The sequence below is a fragment of the Gracilinanus agilis genome, chromosome 5 (assembly GCF_016433145.1).
Source record: "Gracilinanus agilis isolate LMUSP501 chromosome 5, AgileGrace, whole genome shotgun sequence".
Lineage (NCBI taxonomy): Eukaryota > Metazoa > Chordata > Mammalia > Didelphimorphia > Didelphidae > Gracilinanus > Gracilinanus agilis.
The window spans coordinates 282144021-282160188 of NC_058134.1; the positions used below are offsets into that span (position 1 = coordinate 282144021).

General features: G+C 40.9%; 1 protein-coding gene across 1 annotated transcript in view; it reads left to right on the forward strand.

The window, feature by feature from the left end:
* The window catches only part of R3HDM2 (R3H domain containing 2), a 98430-nt gene that overhangs the window by 60426 nt on the left and 21836 nt on the right, over nt 1-16168 (forward strand). The window contains exons 4-12 of the mRNA XM_044679222.1: nt 4897-4983; nt 5473-5599; nt 6676-6754; nt 7569-7628; nt 8182-8322; nt 8845-8953; nt 11448-11543; nt 14135-14166; nt 14265-14318. Coding sequence (XP_044535157.1) covers nt 4897-4983; nt 5473-5599; nt 6676-6754; nt 7569-7628; nt 8182-8322; nt 8845-8953; nt 11448-11543; nt 14135-14166; nt 14265-14318 — 785 coding nt within the window. The remainder of the gene's footprint in view (nt 1-4896; nt 4984-5472; nt 5600-6675; nt 6755-7568; nt 7629-8181; nt 8323-8844; nt 8954-11447; nt 11544-14134; nt 14167-14264; nt 14319-16168) is intronic.

Consider the following 16168-nt stretch of genomic DNA (forward strand, 5'->3'; position numbering starts at 1 on the left):
TTTTAGGCAAAGGTGTTAAGGAGGTATATAAGGTATTGGCAAAGTAAGAATTTATTAATGAATTGAGAGAGCAGCCTTCTGCAGTAGAAATGGTTGTTACTGTATTACTTGTCTCTGCCCAAAGAATCCCTGAAAGTTTTAGAAAAGAGATAGAAGAGTGTGTGCACACGTGCACACCCATGCTTCTGTAAGTAGGGATGTACATGTACATGTCCACGAGCCAGGTAATGTGTTGAACCATCTCTGTCACTATACTTGACGGTGATGGTAAAGTTCACACCACATCCTTGGCTAATACAAATCTGGATGTGCTTACAGCTTTTCATAGGTTTGCCTTCTCTCGATAGATAATCAGTGATAAGATTCTTCAAGAGCAGAGTTCAATGTCTTGTGCTTCTTTTCTTATGTACCGTAGCCCTCGGCTCTGTGCACACAGGAGATGAGAGGATCAAATTTTTAAAACTAGAGCTTCAGAAGCCATCTGGTTCAGCCTTCTCATTTTGCAGATAAAGATGTATTCAATAGTTTTCAAAATTGATTTAAATAATTAATATCACAAGAAGCTACATGGTATAGAATACCTGAATTCAAGTGCTACCCCCCACAGATATTGGCTGTGTGACTCTGGGCAAATCACTTAGTCTTCTAATATCCTAGGCACACCTCTGATACTCTTCAGTTTAAGAATAGTTGCTGAACTCCATTGTTACAGGCAATTTCCTCACTCAAAGTTCCATGAAATTATAGGTTCTGGCCAAAAAAACAAAGCAAAACAAAACAAACCTGAACCTTATGGTCCCTAAGTGTATTGCATAGAAAACAAAGATAGGAGAAATAGTTTAATCTCTTCAGAGGAAATCCTGGTAGAAATGATATATTTGTGACTATGTTGAGGAATTGGTTCACAAGATGTTTAAAAGGGGAAGGATACTGAAAAAGGTAATTGAGAAAATATAACTCAACGTATATGCCTACTTTCTTCTTTCTACCAAATCTTTGTGAAAATAGTTGACACACAATACTCTTTGTAGTAAAACAGTAGGTTCCTATTGATTGGGGAATGGTTAGACAAACTGTGACATATGAATGTAATGGAATATTTTAATTTCTTAAGGAATGATGAATGGTTCAAGGAAGCTCAGGAAGACTTTTATGAACTAGTGCAGATCAAGGAAAGGCTAGCCAAGAGAACAGTATACATACTGTTGACAAAGTCATGTAAATGGAAATACCAGGAGGCAGTTTAACTCAAATGCAGTGGCCATTATTGGTTTCAGGAGCATAGATGATAAAATGTCACCTTCTTCTTCTAAATAGAAGTTGAATATTGAATTATGCTATCAAGCTAGTTTGATGTACTAGTTTATTTTATTTAATTATTTGGCTTTCTTATAAGGGAGGATTCCAGGGTGGGCATGGAATTAGATCAGGAATTGGCTGGTATAAAAAGTAAAGACATTATTAAATCTTTATTTAAAAAGCTAGTACATGACTTTCTTGCTGCAGGCCAGAGAATGGAACAGATTGGAATAGAACAGATAAGACTACATAAAAGTGATAAGGGTGGTGGTGATAATATATTTTGCTCCAGCCCTATGTGTTGTGATGAACTCCCAATATCAAAGCTCCCTCTACCAATATAAAACAAAAATTCCTTTGAATCCGTAGTCTTAGAGAATATTTGGAGTACTAAATAATTGTGATTTGCTAGAGGTGTGCTAGAACCAGCTTGTACCTACACATGAGAGCTGATTGTCAAATATTCAATATGAGCATTTGTACCTTAGAAATTGGTAAATACATATTCAAGTCTAGACTTGAGAGCAAATGTTAATAATGTAAACTAAACTTAAATGTGTGTTATACATACATTTAGGGCAGTGATGGCAAATCTTTTAGGATACCGAGTGCCCAAACTGCAGCCTTCATGCCACATGTGAGCTGCCCCCTTACCCTGGACAGGGAAGGGAGGAAGTGCTGCTGTTGGGCAGATGGGTAGGGAACATTCCCCCTCTGGCACACATGCCATAGGTTTGCCAGTACAGATCTAGGGGGAGGGGGCAGAAACAGCTGTGAAACATTTACTAGCATACCCCTGCATATGACTACCTTAAAACCAGTATATGTTAAAAGAGTTGAAGACTTGAACCTAAATCTTCTTAATGTCAATCAAGGTTGGTCCTCAATCCACAACATGACATCTCAGGGTCACGCAGTTGCCTAGAAGGCTCAGTTTTCACTTTGCTTATCAATTATATTAGAAACAAACAAACAAAAAAACCCAAAACATTTGATTCAGTAGTGCAGAATGTTACTTTAACATTTCTATTCCAGTGTGTTTCCCATGCTTAAGTTAAGAGCATACAAGATTGGAGGTCTTGAAAGATGGAGAAACAGAAAATGCTTTGTTCAGCAACTCTGATTATAAGTGTCAAGTGAGACATACCTGTTGGAGGTGTTAGCCATGTTAGAAGGACATCCAGCGTTACAGATAGTCAAGGGGTTTCTTGTAGATAAGGCCCTCCAAATGTTCTTTGTTGGGGCCATCATGACCTCCATTTTATGACTACTCCTGAGTTCGTCACAACTGTCTACACAGGAGAACTTAGGTGGATGAAGAATGCACGCCTGCTATCCAAATAATAATATACTGTTGGATGGACAGCTTGTAACACCATGTATTAAATAGAGAAGAGAAGCTTCCATAAGTTCACATTATGAATTAAAACACATTATGGACATTGAATTAGGCCTAGAATTGAGTTGGAAGAGAAAATGCAAAGGAAAATATGTAGGGCTTTTCTATTCCAGCTTTTTAAAACAGAGCCTGGCTTCTTAAAACAACAGTATTTTTCTATATAATTAAGAAGTGTGGAATGACAAAGTTAATGAAGAATGAGTTCTGAGTCTCCCAAAGGAGAGTGGAAAAACATATGCTAGACATTGAGGAATTGTTCAAAGGAGGCTTAAAAGTTATCACAGAAATGGATGACTGAAAAAGGAGGTGGGTTGTCAATGATCCTCCACCTTGAGCAGATCCCCTGGGTGCTCCAGAGGCAGCTGGGCCGGACCCAGAGGACAAGCCTCACTAGGCTGGGGACATCTGTGGAGGACTGATTTCTCACTTGAGAGGGTGCTTCACAGCCACCATCCTGCTCTTCCTCCTGACCTTCCTGAGGGCTGTGTCCGAAAGGATCCACCAATATCTGGTTTTAAATGTTTCTTACTTTTATCTCTAAAACCCGCTGAGGTCTGTCCCTCTTTTCCTGATACCCTCCACAGGTAAGTGGCCATCTGATCCCAGACAACATCCTAAGGGAATCCTCATATCCTCCTTGTTAATGAACTTTGAATAAGCCCTGAAACCCTCCAGGCCCACAGACCCTCAAAAAATGACTCTTTTTTAAGATTAGTGCTGGAGTCAGAGGTAGTAGGTAACATCTTGGTCCCCATGGATTGACCAAGCTGGAACCTCTGAAAAAGAGGGTGCATCTGTAATACATAGTAAAGAAAAGGGAAAGCGTAGGAAGTCATCTGTGAAGCTGCCTAAGGAAGGAAACAAAACAGGCTGCCAGAACTTTCCTAAATAAGTGCTTAACAAATACTGCATTTGATCCTCTCAACAAGGTTCTGTTGAGGAAACTGAGTCAGGTGGAAGTGAAGTGACTTACCTAAAGTCACACAGCCAGTAAGCTTCTCAGGTAGGAATTGAAGTTGGGTCCTTCTGACTCCAGGTCTATTGCTCTATCCATTGTGCTGCTTGGCAACCTCTGAGAGGGACCTTTTACAGCTCTGTAGGAATCTGGATGTAAATTTAGAGGCCCATAGTATCCTATTCCCAACTCCATTAGGTGTAAAGAATATTCTTTAGTTTCTTTTGGATATGTGTGGGTTTCCATTTCCTGGCCCCAGTGTGCTTGGATTACCACAGACTTACTCATTTGAAGAAGGATTTGCCACCAAATAAAAAGATTGGAATGAGTTGGCAGCACTGGTCTAGTAATCTCATTTTAAAATTTCTTAATCCTCAAGGATTAAGATCCTTATTCCAATTACTACAAAAACTGGTTCTAATTTACTTCTCTCAAATTAATTTATGAACATTTTGTATTGACTTATTTTTTTTGTATTTATTTGTATTGTCCTGGTTGTGTTTTCTCTCTCCATACCTCACAGTGTAAGCTTCTTGAGAACAGGGATTGTCGGGTTTTGATTTTTCTATCCCTCCAACCTAGCAATACATGGATGGGGACTTAATAGAGCTTGTTGAGTTGAGTTAGGTAGACCCTTTTTCAGATTTGCACAAGGAAAATGAAAAAATGACAAGGTGAAATGGATTTAGGAAGGATGAACAGATTGTGGCCCGTATTACTAGAAGAATTCATTGATTAAATCATAGATCCATTGCAATATTTTTTTGAGTAGACCTTACTTCACATGGGCCACTTTCCTATATTCTTGCTGAGAACCCAAAGGAGAACAGTGATTTGGAGAAAAGATTTTCAGAATAAATTGCTTGAATCCGAGAGTTTTATTAATTTATAAACTACCCCAGGCAGCCTAGTTTTTTTTTAGTATGGCAGTGGAGTGGAGGTCATTCATACCTTCCTTTAGCTGTTCTTTTTTGTTCATTTCTCAGACTGTGTGCATTTTGGGACTTCTCTTTCTGGGCCTGGATTTGGGGCACAGATAATTAGATTGGGTTATTACCCAACCATTGTTAATAGTCATTGCTAAAGTGGTCCTTAAAAGCAGTAAACCTGTACAGATTTGTACAAAAAGGAGCTAGTTTGTGAAATGATTTTGTCTAGGAGATGTTTGATAAAACCAGACAGAACCCCTACATTCTTGGCTGGCTGGGTATCAGATCGTGCATTTCTTGATTTTTTTTTCTAGTCTAACTCTAAATTGAAGCTAGTGCGGAGCCTGGCAGTCTGTGAAGAATCCTCTGCCCCTTTTATTGATGGATCACTGGAAACCCAGGTAAGTTCTCTCCAGGAACAATAGCTTCTGAACTTGGTAACTTCTTAGTTAGGCCCAGCAAGCAATGTGATAACTTGAAAGTCAGAGGAAGGAGGATGTGTCCTGCAGCTGCTATAGCCATATTAAGCAGAGCGAATTGACCATCCAGGATATTTAAGTCAAGGAAACCTCAGAGTTAGGAGACAGATTTTCCTGCCAACAGTCTTTTCTCCTTCCTCTGTGCAGTTACGGCCTTCTTCATCCAATTGCAGTTACTAAGAACAGTGTGTATACTCAGAGTTCTTCCATAGCAGAAGACAGAGATAACCAATAGGAAGAACTTGGCTTCAACCCTAAAACCAAGAGGGATTGCTTCTTAGTAGAATGAAAAAAAAAATGATAAACGTATCTTTCCTATAGGAGAGATCACTTTCAGCTTAGCTTTTGTCAGAATCTTCAATTTAGAGTCCTTTCCTCCACTGACTATGCTCTTGTCATCCTTCTTCCCAGGATATAATTCAGTTGCATATCAGTTGCCCCTCTGACAAAGAGGAAGAGAAGTCCATGAAAGATGGCTCTGAAAAGGAAGACAAAGACAAAAATAAAGAAAAGGTTCCGAGGAAAATGCTGTCTAGAGGTAAGGTATTCTCCTTCCCTGGAAACTGCCTGAAAAAGTCTTCCCCTTCACAGCTTGGCTCCTCACTTCCTAAGGCCTTATCTCAACTAGCCTTACGTGCCCAATTTGAAGTATCCTGCGAACCACATGGCTCCATGGGGGAGATTACTTTCTTTTCCTTCTTTTACTCTACAACCCCTAAGTTTTAGGCCTCATGCAAGGAGACTACCTCAGAGGAAGAGGTTTCAGGCAATTCTGATTTATGTTTTAATACTGATAGCAGTAACATGAATGATGCCAGGGATTCCAAAAATTATTTATATCTGATTTTTGAATGCAGAGTGAATGATATGAAACTTTATTTTTTTAGGGGGCAGTTTTTTTAAAAAACATTTATTAATATTCGTTTTTAACATGGTTACATGATTCATGCTCCTACTTTCCCTTTCACCCCCCCCCCCCCCCGTGCTTCCCCACCCATGCCAACACCCATTTCCACTGGTTTTATCATGTGTCATTGATCAAGACCTATTTCCAAATTGTTGTTAGTTGCATTGGTGTGGTAGTTTCGAGTCTACATCCCCAATCATGTCCACCTCAGCCCTTGTGTTCAAGCAGTTGTTTTTCTTCTGTTTCCACTCCTGCAGTCCTTGATATAAAACTTTAAATGCAGTTGCCTTCCTAAATATTCTATTCTTTTAAATTTCTTGTCTGAGGATATAGTATTCCCAAGGCTTACTAGGTGACAAGAGAAAGACATTCCATATTAAATTTTTTCTGTTGATCCACTTTGTGAATGAGCTATGTGCAGTTATTCAGTATTGTTTATTTGCTTAGACTCTGAAGTTGGAACACCAATCTACCCCCCACCCCAAGCTGGAAATAAAGCTTATTCTGGAGTGTTCAGGACATTCGCTAGTGTCACAGGAAATCTAGAGCCGGCTGGCCTTTTGGGAAACCAAAACATTGTATTCTTTGGTTTTGCTGTTCTTAATTCCTTACCGTGTAAGCCTTCTCACCTGGCCTAGTCAGAGCTATTGTACAGAGTCATTGGTCTGTTTCACTTATTTTGTGTGTTTTTATTATTGTGATTCCAGACTCCAGTCAAGAATATACAGACTCTACTGGAATAGACCTACATGAATTTCTAGTAAATACACTGAAAAAAAACCCAAGGTAACCAGAGTGTTTGAGGATGGGGTAGAGCTAGGGTAAGGGGTGGACCATTGTGGCGGAGGAAAGATAGAGAAACTGAGTCCAGAATCTCTTCAGAGTGGAGTTAATAAAGTTTAATTTTGTGAAGAATTTCTAATTACTAACCTGAGATTAGGAAGGAAATCTATAGAGAAAGTGTGGCTTAAGAGGGGAGAGTGAAAACAAGGTCATAGAATTTTTACAGAGAACATAGAAGTTTTTAAAAAAATGATTTTATATGACAAGTTGGACCTCTTTCATAAAAATTCTATAAATATCCATCAAAGCAATGTAGAACAAGGTTATAAAATAATTAAATGTGTGCTAATATTCATCTGGCCACCAGCAGAATTAAATTACATGTCCCAAAAGAACATTAACATTGGCATCAAAAAACAAAGTAAAGGGGGCAGCTAGGTGGCTCTAAATTGAGAGCTAGGCCTGCAGGTAGGAGGTTCCTGGATTCAAGTCTGGCCTCAGAGACCTTGCTATGTGACCCTGGGCAAGTCACTTAACCCCCATAACCTAGCCCTTACCCCTCTTCTGCCTTGGAACCAATACACAATATTGATTCTAAGATGGAAGGTAAGGGTTTAAAAAAAAAAAGTGAACAGATTGGGTGGTTTTACTTTTTTTAAAAAACCTAGTAGCCGGGAATGGTGAAACCTGGGACAACTTTTTTGTCTCATCACCTGCTAAGGAGGATGGAAAAATGTTCATCATCTATGGCTTTTGAGAGATATGTTTTCTTTCTTTTAAACAGTTAGGGGGGGCTTCTTTTTAATCTTTTAAACAGGGACAGAATGATGCTGCTAAAATTAGAACAAGAGATTCTGGAATTTATTAATGACAACAAGTAAGTAACACATGTATGAAGCACATTTGTGGAGGGGAGGAGGTCCTTGGAGGTAAAAAGTTTTAGACCACTTCTTTGGGTACTATATTTTGACCTTAAAATCTGAATTGTAAAGTAGCTGCTCACTAACCACCCAAAGGAAAGAATTAGCCAAAATAATTATCAGCCACCAAAAGTTTTTTGGTCTTTTTTCCAGCTACAATGTAGACCAGAAACAAAAATCAGTTCTTTCTTTTCAGCATTCCCTGCCCTATATTCTACTGAGCATTTATTAGCTGGCTTCTCCCTGTTTCCTGAATCTGCTTTTTCCCTGGGCCTTTGCTGTAATGAGCCCCAATCTTGAATATATTGATACAGAGTAAAGTGTTTTGGATATAAGAGGTGTAGGAAGAGCCTATTGTTTCACAATGAATATATCTCTCCTTATATTATAGTTCCTCTTTTTCTTGGAGAACTAGCTGGTTCTGATACTTAAAACAAAAAGTCACATCTCTCAAATTGATTTTTTTCCCTTTGTGCTTTATTCTCTTCCCCACCTTGGGACTGTCCCCAGTAACCAGTTCAAGAAATTTCCTCAGATGACCTCATATCACCGGATGCTATTACACCGGGTTGCTGCCTATTTTGGAATGGACCATAATGTTGACCAGACTGGAAAAGCTGTCATCATCAACAAAACCAGTAATACAAGGATGTAAGCAAGGGGGCAAACACTAGAAAGGCTCTCCTTGCCTGAGAAGACAGACATAGGGTCAGGCGGTTTGTGTGTTAAGGGAAGGGCACTCTGCCAACCCTGCCTGGACCTGTCACATCTGTTCCCAAGCTCCTTTTCCCTTGTTTCAGTTCTGTATAGTTTTCAGTATAGTCTTGTGTTAGTTTGAACTTTTTCAGCCACATCTCAAACCCATTTAAATAGTAGGCAGAGTACATAACATAATGAACTTTCTTTAGAAGATGGACCCAAGCCTTTTAACCTACATTCTCCTATGATATTACAGGTGTAGCCCCAAGATGAGAAAAGCAATGCAGGGATAAAAGAATGGGTTCTAAATGTTCTAAGGAGATCCCTGTATTTATAGTGAAGGGTTACTTCCCTGGGCTCACCTCTAATAAGCACCAACTCAATTGAGAGTTGTAGACCATGAGAGAATAAACCCAATTGTACTTTCTAACAGAAGGGTCTCTTTCTTTCCCTGACATTCTCCCACAACCCCAGCCCTGAACAGAGGTTCTCAGAGCATATCAAAGATGAGAAGAATGTAGAATTTCAGCAGAGGTTCATCCTGAAGAGAGATGACACCAGCATGGACCGGGATGAAAACCAGGTGAAGACTCAAGAGGGGAGGGGCAGGTCTGCGGAGAAAGTTTTCAGTGAGAGAGAAACTGGGAAGAGAGGGGAATTTTTATAAAATACAGGAAGGATTTAGAATCTGTGTCCAGCCACATGAAACATACCTCTACTCAGCTATCGACTGTATTTGTTGATCTGGAAGCTACCTTTTGAGCCCCATAGAAACAGGACTAAGATTTACCAGATTTTCTCATTTTTTTATGGAACTCCTGTACTCTTTTCAGAGCCATCCATATGCCTCCCCAACCCTCACTTATAGTATTGTGTGACAGAGCACAGCCCCTTCCTGCTTCTTCAGCTTCCTTCCAGATAGATATGTCTATAGTCAATGGGAGATTGTTTAGGGCAGCCCCAAACCAATCCTCTCCCTCTCCTGCTTGTCCCTAGTCAGATATGTTCCTGAACACTAGAGAAACACTGAGGAAGGTAGTGATATAATTTACCCAATTTAAAGGTTATTCTGATCCCTTTTCTCCCAGTCTTTTAATCATTTTCTACCCCTTTCCACTCAAGGTGAGTTAACTAACTCACATTGACTTTTGATGCCAGTGGGTTCCACAAATAATATAACCTCTAGAGCCCACTCATGTGGGGAGGACTGTCCTTGCCCTACTGAGTTCCCAGTTAATTTGCTCCAGGTTTTATTTACTGGCCTGGCTACTGCCTTGACCTCATGGTCTCCTTTAGGCAGTAATTGCTTATGCTGGGTTTATTTTCCCTCTTCTTTCTGAGTTGATCAGCTTAGCTAAGTGAGAACTCTGTTTCTGATGTAATCTCCAATGGGGTTGTAGGGAGAAAGCAAAGAAAAGGAAAGCTATGTGGAATTTAGTGAGCAGTTGATATAATCCTACCAAGTCTGTGGAGTGTCCCCATTTTTATTCCTTACTAGGATGTAGGGTGCAGTGAAAAAAAACAGGAGCCTTTTCTGTAGGCATATGTAAGGGATATTCCTAGGTTAGAGCATCATGATGGTCGTGGACAAACAAACTGGGCCTGGTTGGGAAAAAAATGAAGCACAACAGCCTTTCCATGCCAATACCCTTCTTTCCAAATCTCCAGTGGCCTATTTTATATGAATTAGGAGATTTTCCAGGCCTAGAGACAAACCAAGTTAGAGGAAACCAACGATCTCTAACTTCTACATGTACCTCTCAGAGCAGGCTCTAGGCCTTTCCTCATCAATTGTACTTGGTGAGTAGGGCTATACAGTTGAGGATCTAATGTCTACTTGGAATTGGACTTTAGAAGGACATCTGGTGGAGTGCTGGTTCTTAAGGAACCTGGTTTCAGAGACCCCCAGCAAGCCAAGTGTAACTCTCCTGATGCTTACAACTACCCACTGGGGGTTGGTAGGTCAGAATGAATAGTTCACTGCAGCTGCCTTGTTCTCCAGGGTGCTTTATCTATCTATACCTTTCCAAGTCACTGAATTAGAAGTTAGATTCTCTTAGTGGTTCCCCTCTCATCTCACCCAAAGTCCTTTACCTTCTAAGAGTCTAGGAACAGATGACCTCTAGTCTCCAGAACAAGAAGGTGTTCATTATTCAAACTCATTACTAGATGTGCCAAGGAAGTGGAAAAAAGATAGGAGTTCTGACCTGAGGTGGAGGGGTGATGTTTCTGCCAAGCCTACCCTTTGCTATAAAATGAGGATTCTTTCCACATTTGTGAAATAAATCTTTGCTTGATTCTTAGCCCCTGGGGCAGCATAGTATGCATCTTTGTTTCTTCTCTCTCTCTCCCTCTGCCCATCCAGCCTTCTTGTTGAACCTTCTCTTTCTTCTTTTCCTTTGTCCTTCCTTCTTTATTTTGCTATTTCTTTAACTACACACACATGCATATATATACTAGTTTCCTCTCTCTCTCTTTCTCCCTTCTAATGACCATAGCTAACTACAAGATTTAAGAGTCTGAGATGACGATTCTGCTTTAGAATTCATTTTCAGTGTCTTGTTGCCTAAACCATATGTAGTTTACATCTTCAGGTTGAGGAAATTGTGATTTAAAAAGGAAAGATTGAAACTGGCCCATTATGTAAATTTTCTCCTTAAACTCTACTAAGGTTCTAATTGTTTCTCTTCCTTATCTGATTTCTTTCTACTCCTCGCTCTCCTTCCAAGAAAGTATTTTATTTTCCAGGGTTATTCTAGGCTCTCATTGGCTGGAGAGAGAGGTCCCTGATTATTGTAGAGAAGCAGCCTGACCTATGACAGTGGTTGCTGTTCTTGATTCTTTGGGAGGTAAAGAGAGTGCCTCTTACCATCCCTTTCCCCTCCTTTCCCCCCTGCCCAAATCTCTGTCTCCCAAACTGCATGGTCAGATGTACCCAGTGAAATCTGTCCAAGATAGATTTTTTCCAATTTTTTGATGGCGACTCTAAACTCTCCCGGTTTCTCTTCCTTGCTGGTGTGCAGTGAGCTCGCAGTACGAGGAGAACTTAACTAGCTTAATTCTGCTCATCGATCTAGATCAGAGTTCCATTACAGGATGGAAGGAGGAGCAAGTCAATAGAAGAGAGAGAGGAGGAATATCAAAGGGTTCGAGAGAGAATATTTGCCCGAGAGGTAAGTGTAGCTTCTGAGAGTTGTCAGCCCATAGTTCTTAGTGCTTTATCTTTGATACTGTGAATGGAATGAATCTTCCATAAATAAATGTTGAAAAAACCAATATCATCCAGCTCCAGATTTGACCTCTAAAGTTAAAACTGTCTGTCAAAAGAGCTACAGATTGTACCACCATTAATTATTCTCAGCGTATATTTGTTGTGCAGTGCACAAGAAGAGCTGAAACTTGGAGCTGGCTGAGTTTGGTAGATCTGATAGATTGAAAATAGAATTGGTTTGAGCAGGGCATCTGGGAGGGCCCTAAAGTTTGCCCATCCCAACCTTCCCACCACCCCTCCAACTTCTACTTCCCAGTTTTAGGCGTCATTGCCCCCAGGGGGCAGATTTACTATCCGTGTGACTAATACATCTGTCTTGTTTAGTCACTCTAGTTTTAAGGATGTTGGTGATTTCAGAAACACGGGACTGGTGTCTATTCTCTCTGAGCTCCTTATTTCCAAAAGTATAGAGAATACTGCTGTTTCCCACTCAATACCCCCCACTGCCCTTTGAAACAAGGAGCCTCTTTCTACCTGTGTTTCTTACCTTACACTTCTTGAAACACAGCTGGTTCCATGAGCCTTTTGCACCTAGAACCACGTGGGCAACATCATTCTCTAAGGCAATTGGGCCATGTCCAATGTTCCTTGGTCCCAATGTTCTGTCAGGTTGCCTCTGTGTACTGGGAGAAAAGGAGAGGCAGTAGGAATGCAGGAGAGTTTTTAGTCAAGAAAGGAAAACATTAACAGCTGCCATTCATACTTAGGATGAAGAACCAAACATCCCTTTCTGGTCAATAGAATGGTCACTTAAGACATGCTAAGTTCTGACCCCACTACCCATTCTAACCCTCACTTCCTGACTCCTTTCCCTTCTCCTCCTAATTACCCTTCTCCCTACCCTCAAAATACTGCTTCTTCCTGTCACAGCTCAAAAGAATCAAGTGGGGTAGGAAGGACATTTCGGTAAAATTGAGCTTTCTCCATTGCCTTAGAAGACCCAAGTCCTTCCACAGGACTAATATGGAACAGATGTACAATAAGTTTCCTTTCCCAAAGCCCAAGGAGGAATAATCATCTTACCTTGTGCCTGTGTGTGGGCTCTCTCCTCCTGAGTCAAGATAACCCTTCAGAAATTCAGTGAACATTCTGACAAGAGCTTGCCATCCCAACCAGTGATTGGATAAAATTTAAGGAGAGCTGCTATTTGCACATGGCTGGGATCAGTAGTGTTCCTTAGCATCATGTGGACAAGATGCTTTTCCTCATTGACCTGTAGTCCTTGTTGGCTTCATTAGCCACACAGATAAGATAAGCACCCACCATGTTAGCCTTTGCCAAATCAATAGATTTTATGAAAGAATAAGCAGTTTTTCTTAATTAAATTAAATAGTGGTGTGGGTTTGGTTGTCAGAAATACCTAGAAAATAGAAATACAATGGAAGCTAAGGAAAATAGTTTAGAAACCATCTGTCCCTTTTTTTCCAAAACCCCTTGTCTTTTCCTGCCTCTACTGAGGCCCAGAGTCTTTGTCAAATCTCCGTGGATTTCTGAGTTTCATGTTGGATCCTCCTACTTCTTGCTGTGATGGAGGAGTTAGGAAGCTTTGAACCTCCAGACTGAGAAAGCTGGATTCAGCCCAAAAGCCCCAGGAAAGAAGTTGCTTGATCCCAATTGCAAGGGACCCCTGACCAGCCAGGGGGAGTTGATTAAGTTGACATTGTGGATTCTGGTAAGGGGGAGCCTGAAAATAAGAAAGTAAGGTGGCAAGAAGGCTGTTTGGATGGAAACGCTGCTGCTGCTGCTGCTGCTGCTGCTGCTGCCGCCGCCGCCACTGCTGCCGCTGCTGCTGCTGCCGCCTTCAACAGAGCTTCCATGCTCTAGAAAGGGAATGCTATCCTGCTTGGGTTTCTCTCCAGTGCCTACCCAGCTCAGTGGCTAGACATTGTTAGTACTTTTCTGTACCACTGCGGATCTCATGTCCAGGGGAGTCCACCTTGATGCTATTTGACTTAGGACTTTCTCTAGATGTTAGAAAGTAACTTCTTTCCCTTGTTCCACTAAGCCTCTCTGGGTGTCATCAGGACCACTTCCTTTGGGTCAGTGTAGTAGATGGACATGGAGTGGCCTTTGAGGGTACTTCCAAATCACCTAAGTCTTCCTTCATGACTCACCATAATAGCCAGATCTCTAATTTAGTGAGCACCACTTAGCAAATTCTGGAGGATTGAATGCCAGAAAGAAAATCAGCTAGTTAGTTATGCCTCCCTATTCTCCCTTTTCCCATTCCTATTCCTCACCAACCTCTGTCATCAAACAAATGCTTAGGGAAGCATTCCAGATCTGAAAAAACTCCCATTAGAGATATGAAGTTAGAGTGGGTGTGTGGGTAAGGGTTCTTTTGCTCCCTTTTCTCACCTAATATCCAACTGGTGGGGGTGAACTCCTTTGGTTTGAGAACCTTGGGTATTCAGAGTATCTTGGACACCCTTTTTCCAATGTGCCATGCTGTTTTCTTATAAGTGATTTTCCGTTTTCTCCTCCCCCACCTAGACTGGCCAGAACGGATATCTAAATGACATCAGGTTAGTACCACTGAGCATGTTCCCTGCTTCACAGTGAGCTTTGTTAGCAAGGAGAATGTAATCCCATAATGATGCTTTTCTTTGATGTTAACCAACAGACTCTCCAAAGAAGCCTTTTCTTCTAGCTCTCACAAAAGAAGGCAGATTTTTAGGTACCTCTGTGTGTCCCCTCTTCCCCTCTCCCTTTTTTGCCATAATCTGTTCAGCAGAGTGAGTTTGCACCATGCATGGCTGCTTGTGGAATTGTTCAACCTGTGGTATTTGCAATATTGGATTCCTTCCTTTTCCCTCCCCCCCCCCAAAAAAAAACCACCAAACCACACTGACACAATTCCTGCTAAATTCTATTATTTCTGATTAAATTTTGAGCCCTGCATAGATAGGTAAAAGGTACCAGAAAAGTCTCTGGCCTCTCTTCTGTCCCTAGAAAAGCAAAAGAATTTGGGGAAAGTGGATGCAATGAACGCTTATATTTCCTTGAGGAAAGATGAACTGTGTCTTCTGTAGATACCAGTCTTGAAATTGTGGAGGGATTTGTATAGTGTATTCTTGATTCAGTAGAAGAGTAGGTTGTGTAGTCTTTAAGAAGAAACTCCTGAACCCCCACCTTCTAATCATTCTATTTGGGATTGTTTATGAAAAGTTCCACCAGGAGGCAAGGAGAGATCAAATAACCTCTAGAAAGACCTGCCTGCCTCAGGGTAGGCTAGGAGCCTGTTCTTTATATGGTTCTCTTTCTTAATAGCATTTAGGGCTGGTGAAAGATGCCAGATTAGCAGTCCCAGAGTCTGCTGCCCTCCCTTAGTCCGCAGAACAGGTTCAGCATGAATTTCTCCCCTTCACTATGGCATCTTAGTCCTACCCCAAAAGGGACCATTCATGAGAGAGGTAAATAAGATGAGTCAATATTTCTAGCTTGTTTCACATAGAAGATTGGCTACTGGATTCAGCCAGTTGCTTTTGTTCATTATCTTTTGGGTGGTATGCTCTTCTCATTTTATAAATGAGAACACAACTCTTCATATACAACACTATAAAGTTAGAAATGGAGCAAAGGCAATTTCCAAATGGTACCTACAACCCCTCCATATGCATTGGCACTCCAATCAGGTCCAAGCTGCATAACAAAATGGAACCAAAGCAGATGGAATCCACATAATTGAAGTTGAATGGAAAGGCTGTATAACCTTTCCAGACCATCCCATGCTTGCAGTGCATGGAGGTCTGCTCCAAAACCTCCATGCATAGAAGGCTGTTGAATAATATTGGGGATTGGGAGTGGGGTTCCTTTTATTTAGCTCCTGCTCTGTTCCTCATTAACTCAAATTCATTAGATCCTGCATAAAACAGGTTCCTACTCAAGGTTATCTTTCACCAAAGAAGTGTGAGAGCCTCTAACCCATGATGGTTCTGGGATCTGGAAGCCCCACGTGACTTCCCAGAAGACACTGCAAATCCTTTGGATGAAGTGGGGTTTAATAACATTACCTTACGTTTGTGTAGCAATGCATAATTTTCAAAATACATTAATATTTGATTTCAGCAATGTGGTGAATTAGGCAGGGCAGGTATTGCCTGCATTTTACAGGTGAGGAAGCTAAGACTCAGTGAGTTTTAAGTTACTTTTGCCTAAATTGACAGAACTGCGACTTGAGTCCAAGTCTCCCGACTACGGCAGAGGACTTTTTATACTTCATCCTTTTATTTCCTCCAAGTTGCCAGGTCTCCTCTTTGAATGTTCTCTTCTGACATCTAATTAAGATCAACTGGTTAAAACCAAATTGGTGCCATGTGGCAGGACATTGTACAAAAAAGATGGACCTAATAAGGAGGCATAGACCTTCTAAGTAAACTTCCCTACTAAGTTTTCTAGCTATAACTTTTTTTTTTAACCCTTACCTTCCATCTTAGAATCAATAATATATATTGATTGGTTCCAAGGCAGAAGAATAGTAAGGGCTAGGCAGTGGGGGTTAAGTGTGACTTGCCTCGGGTCACACAG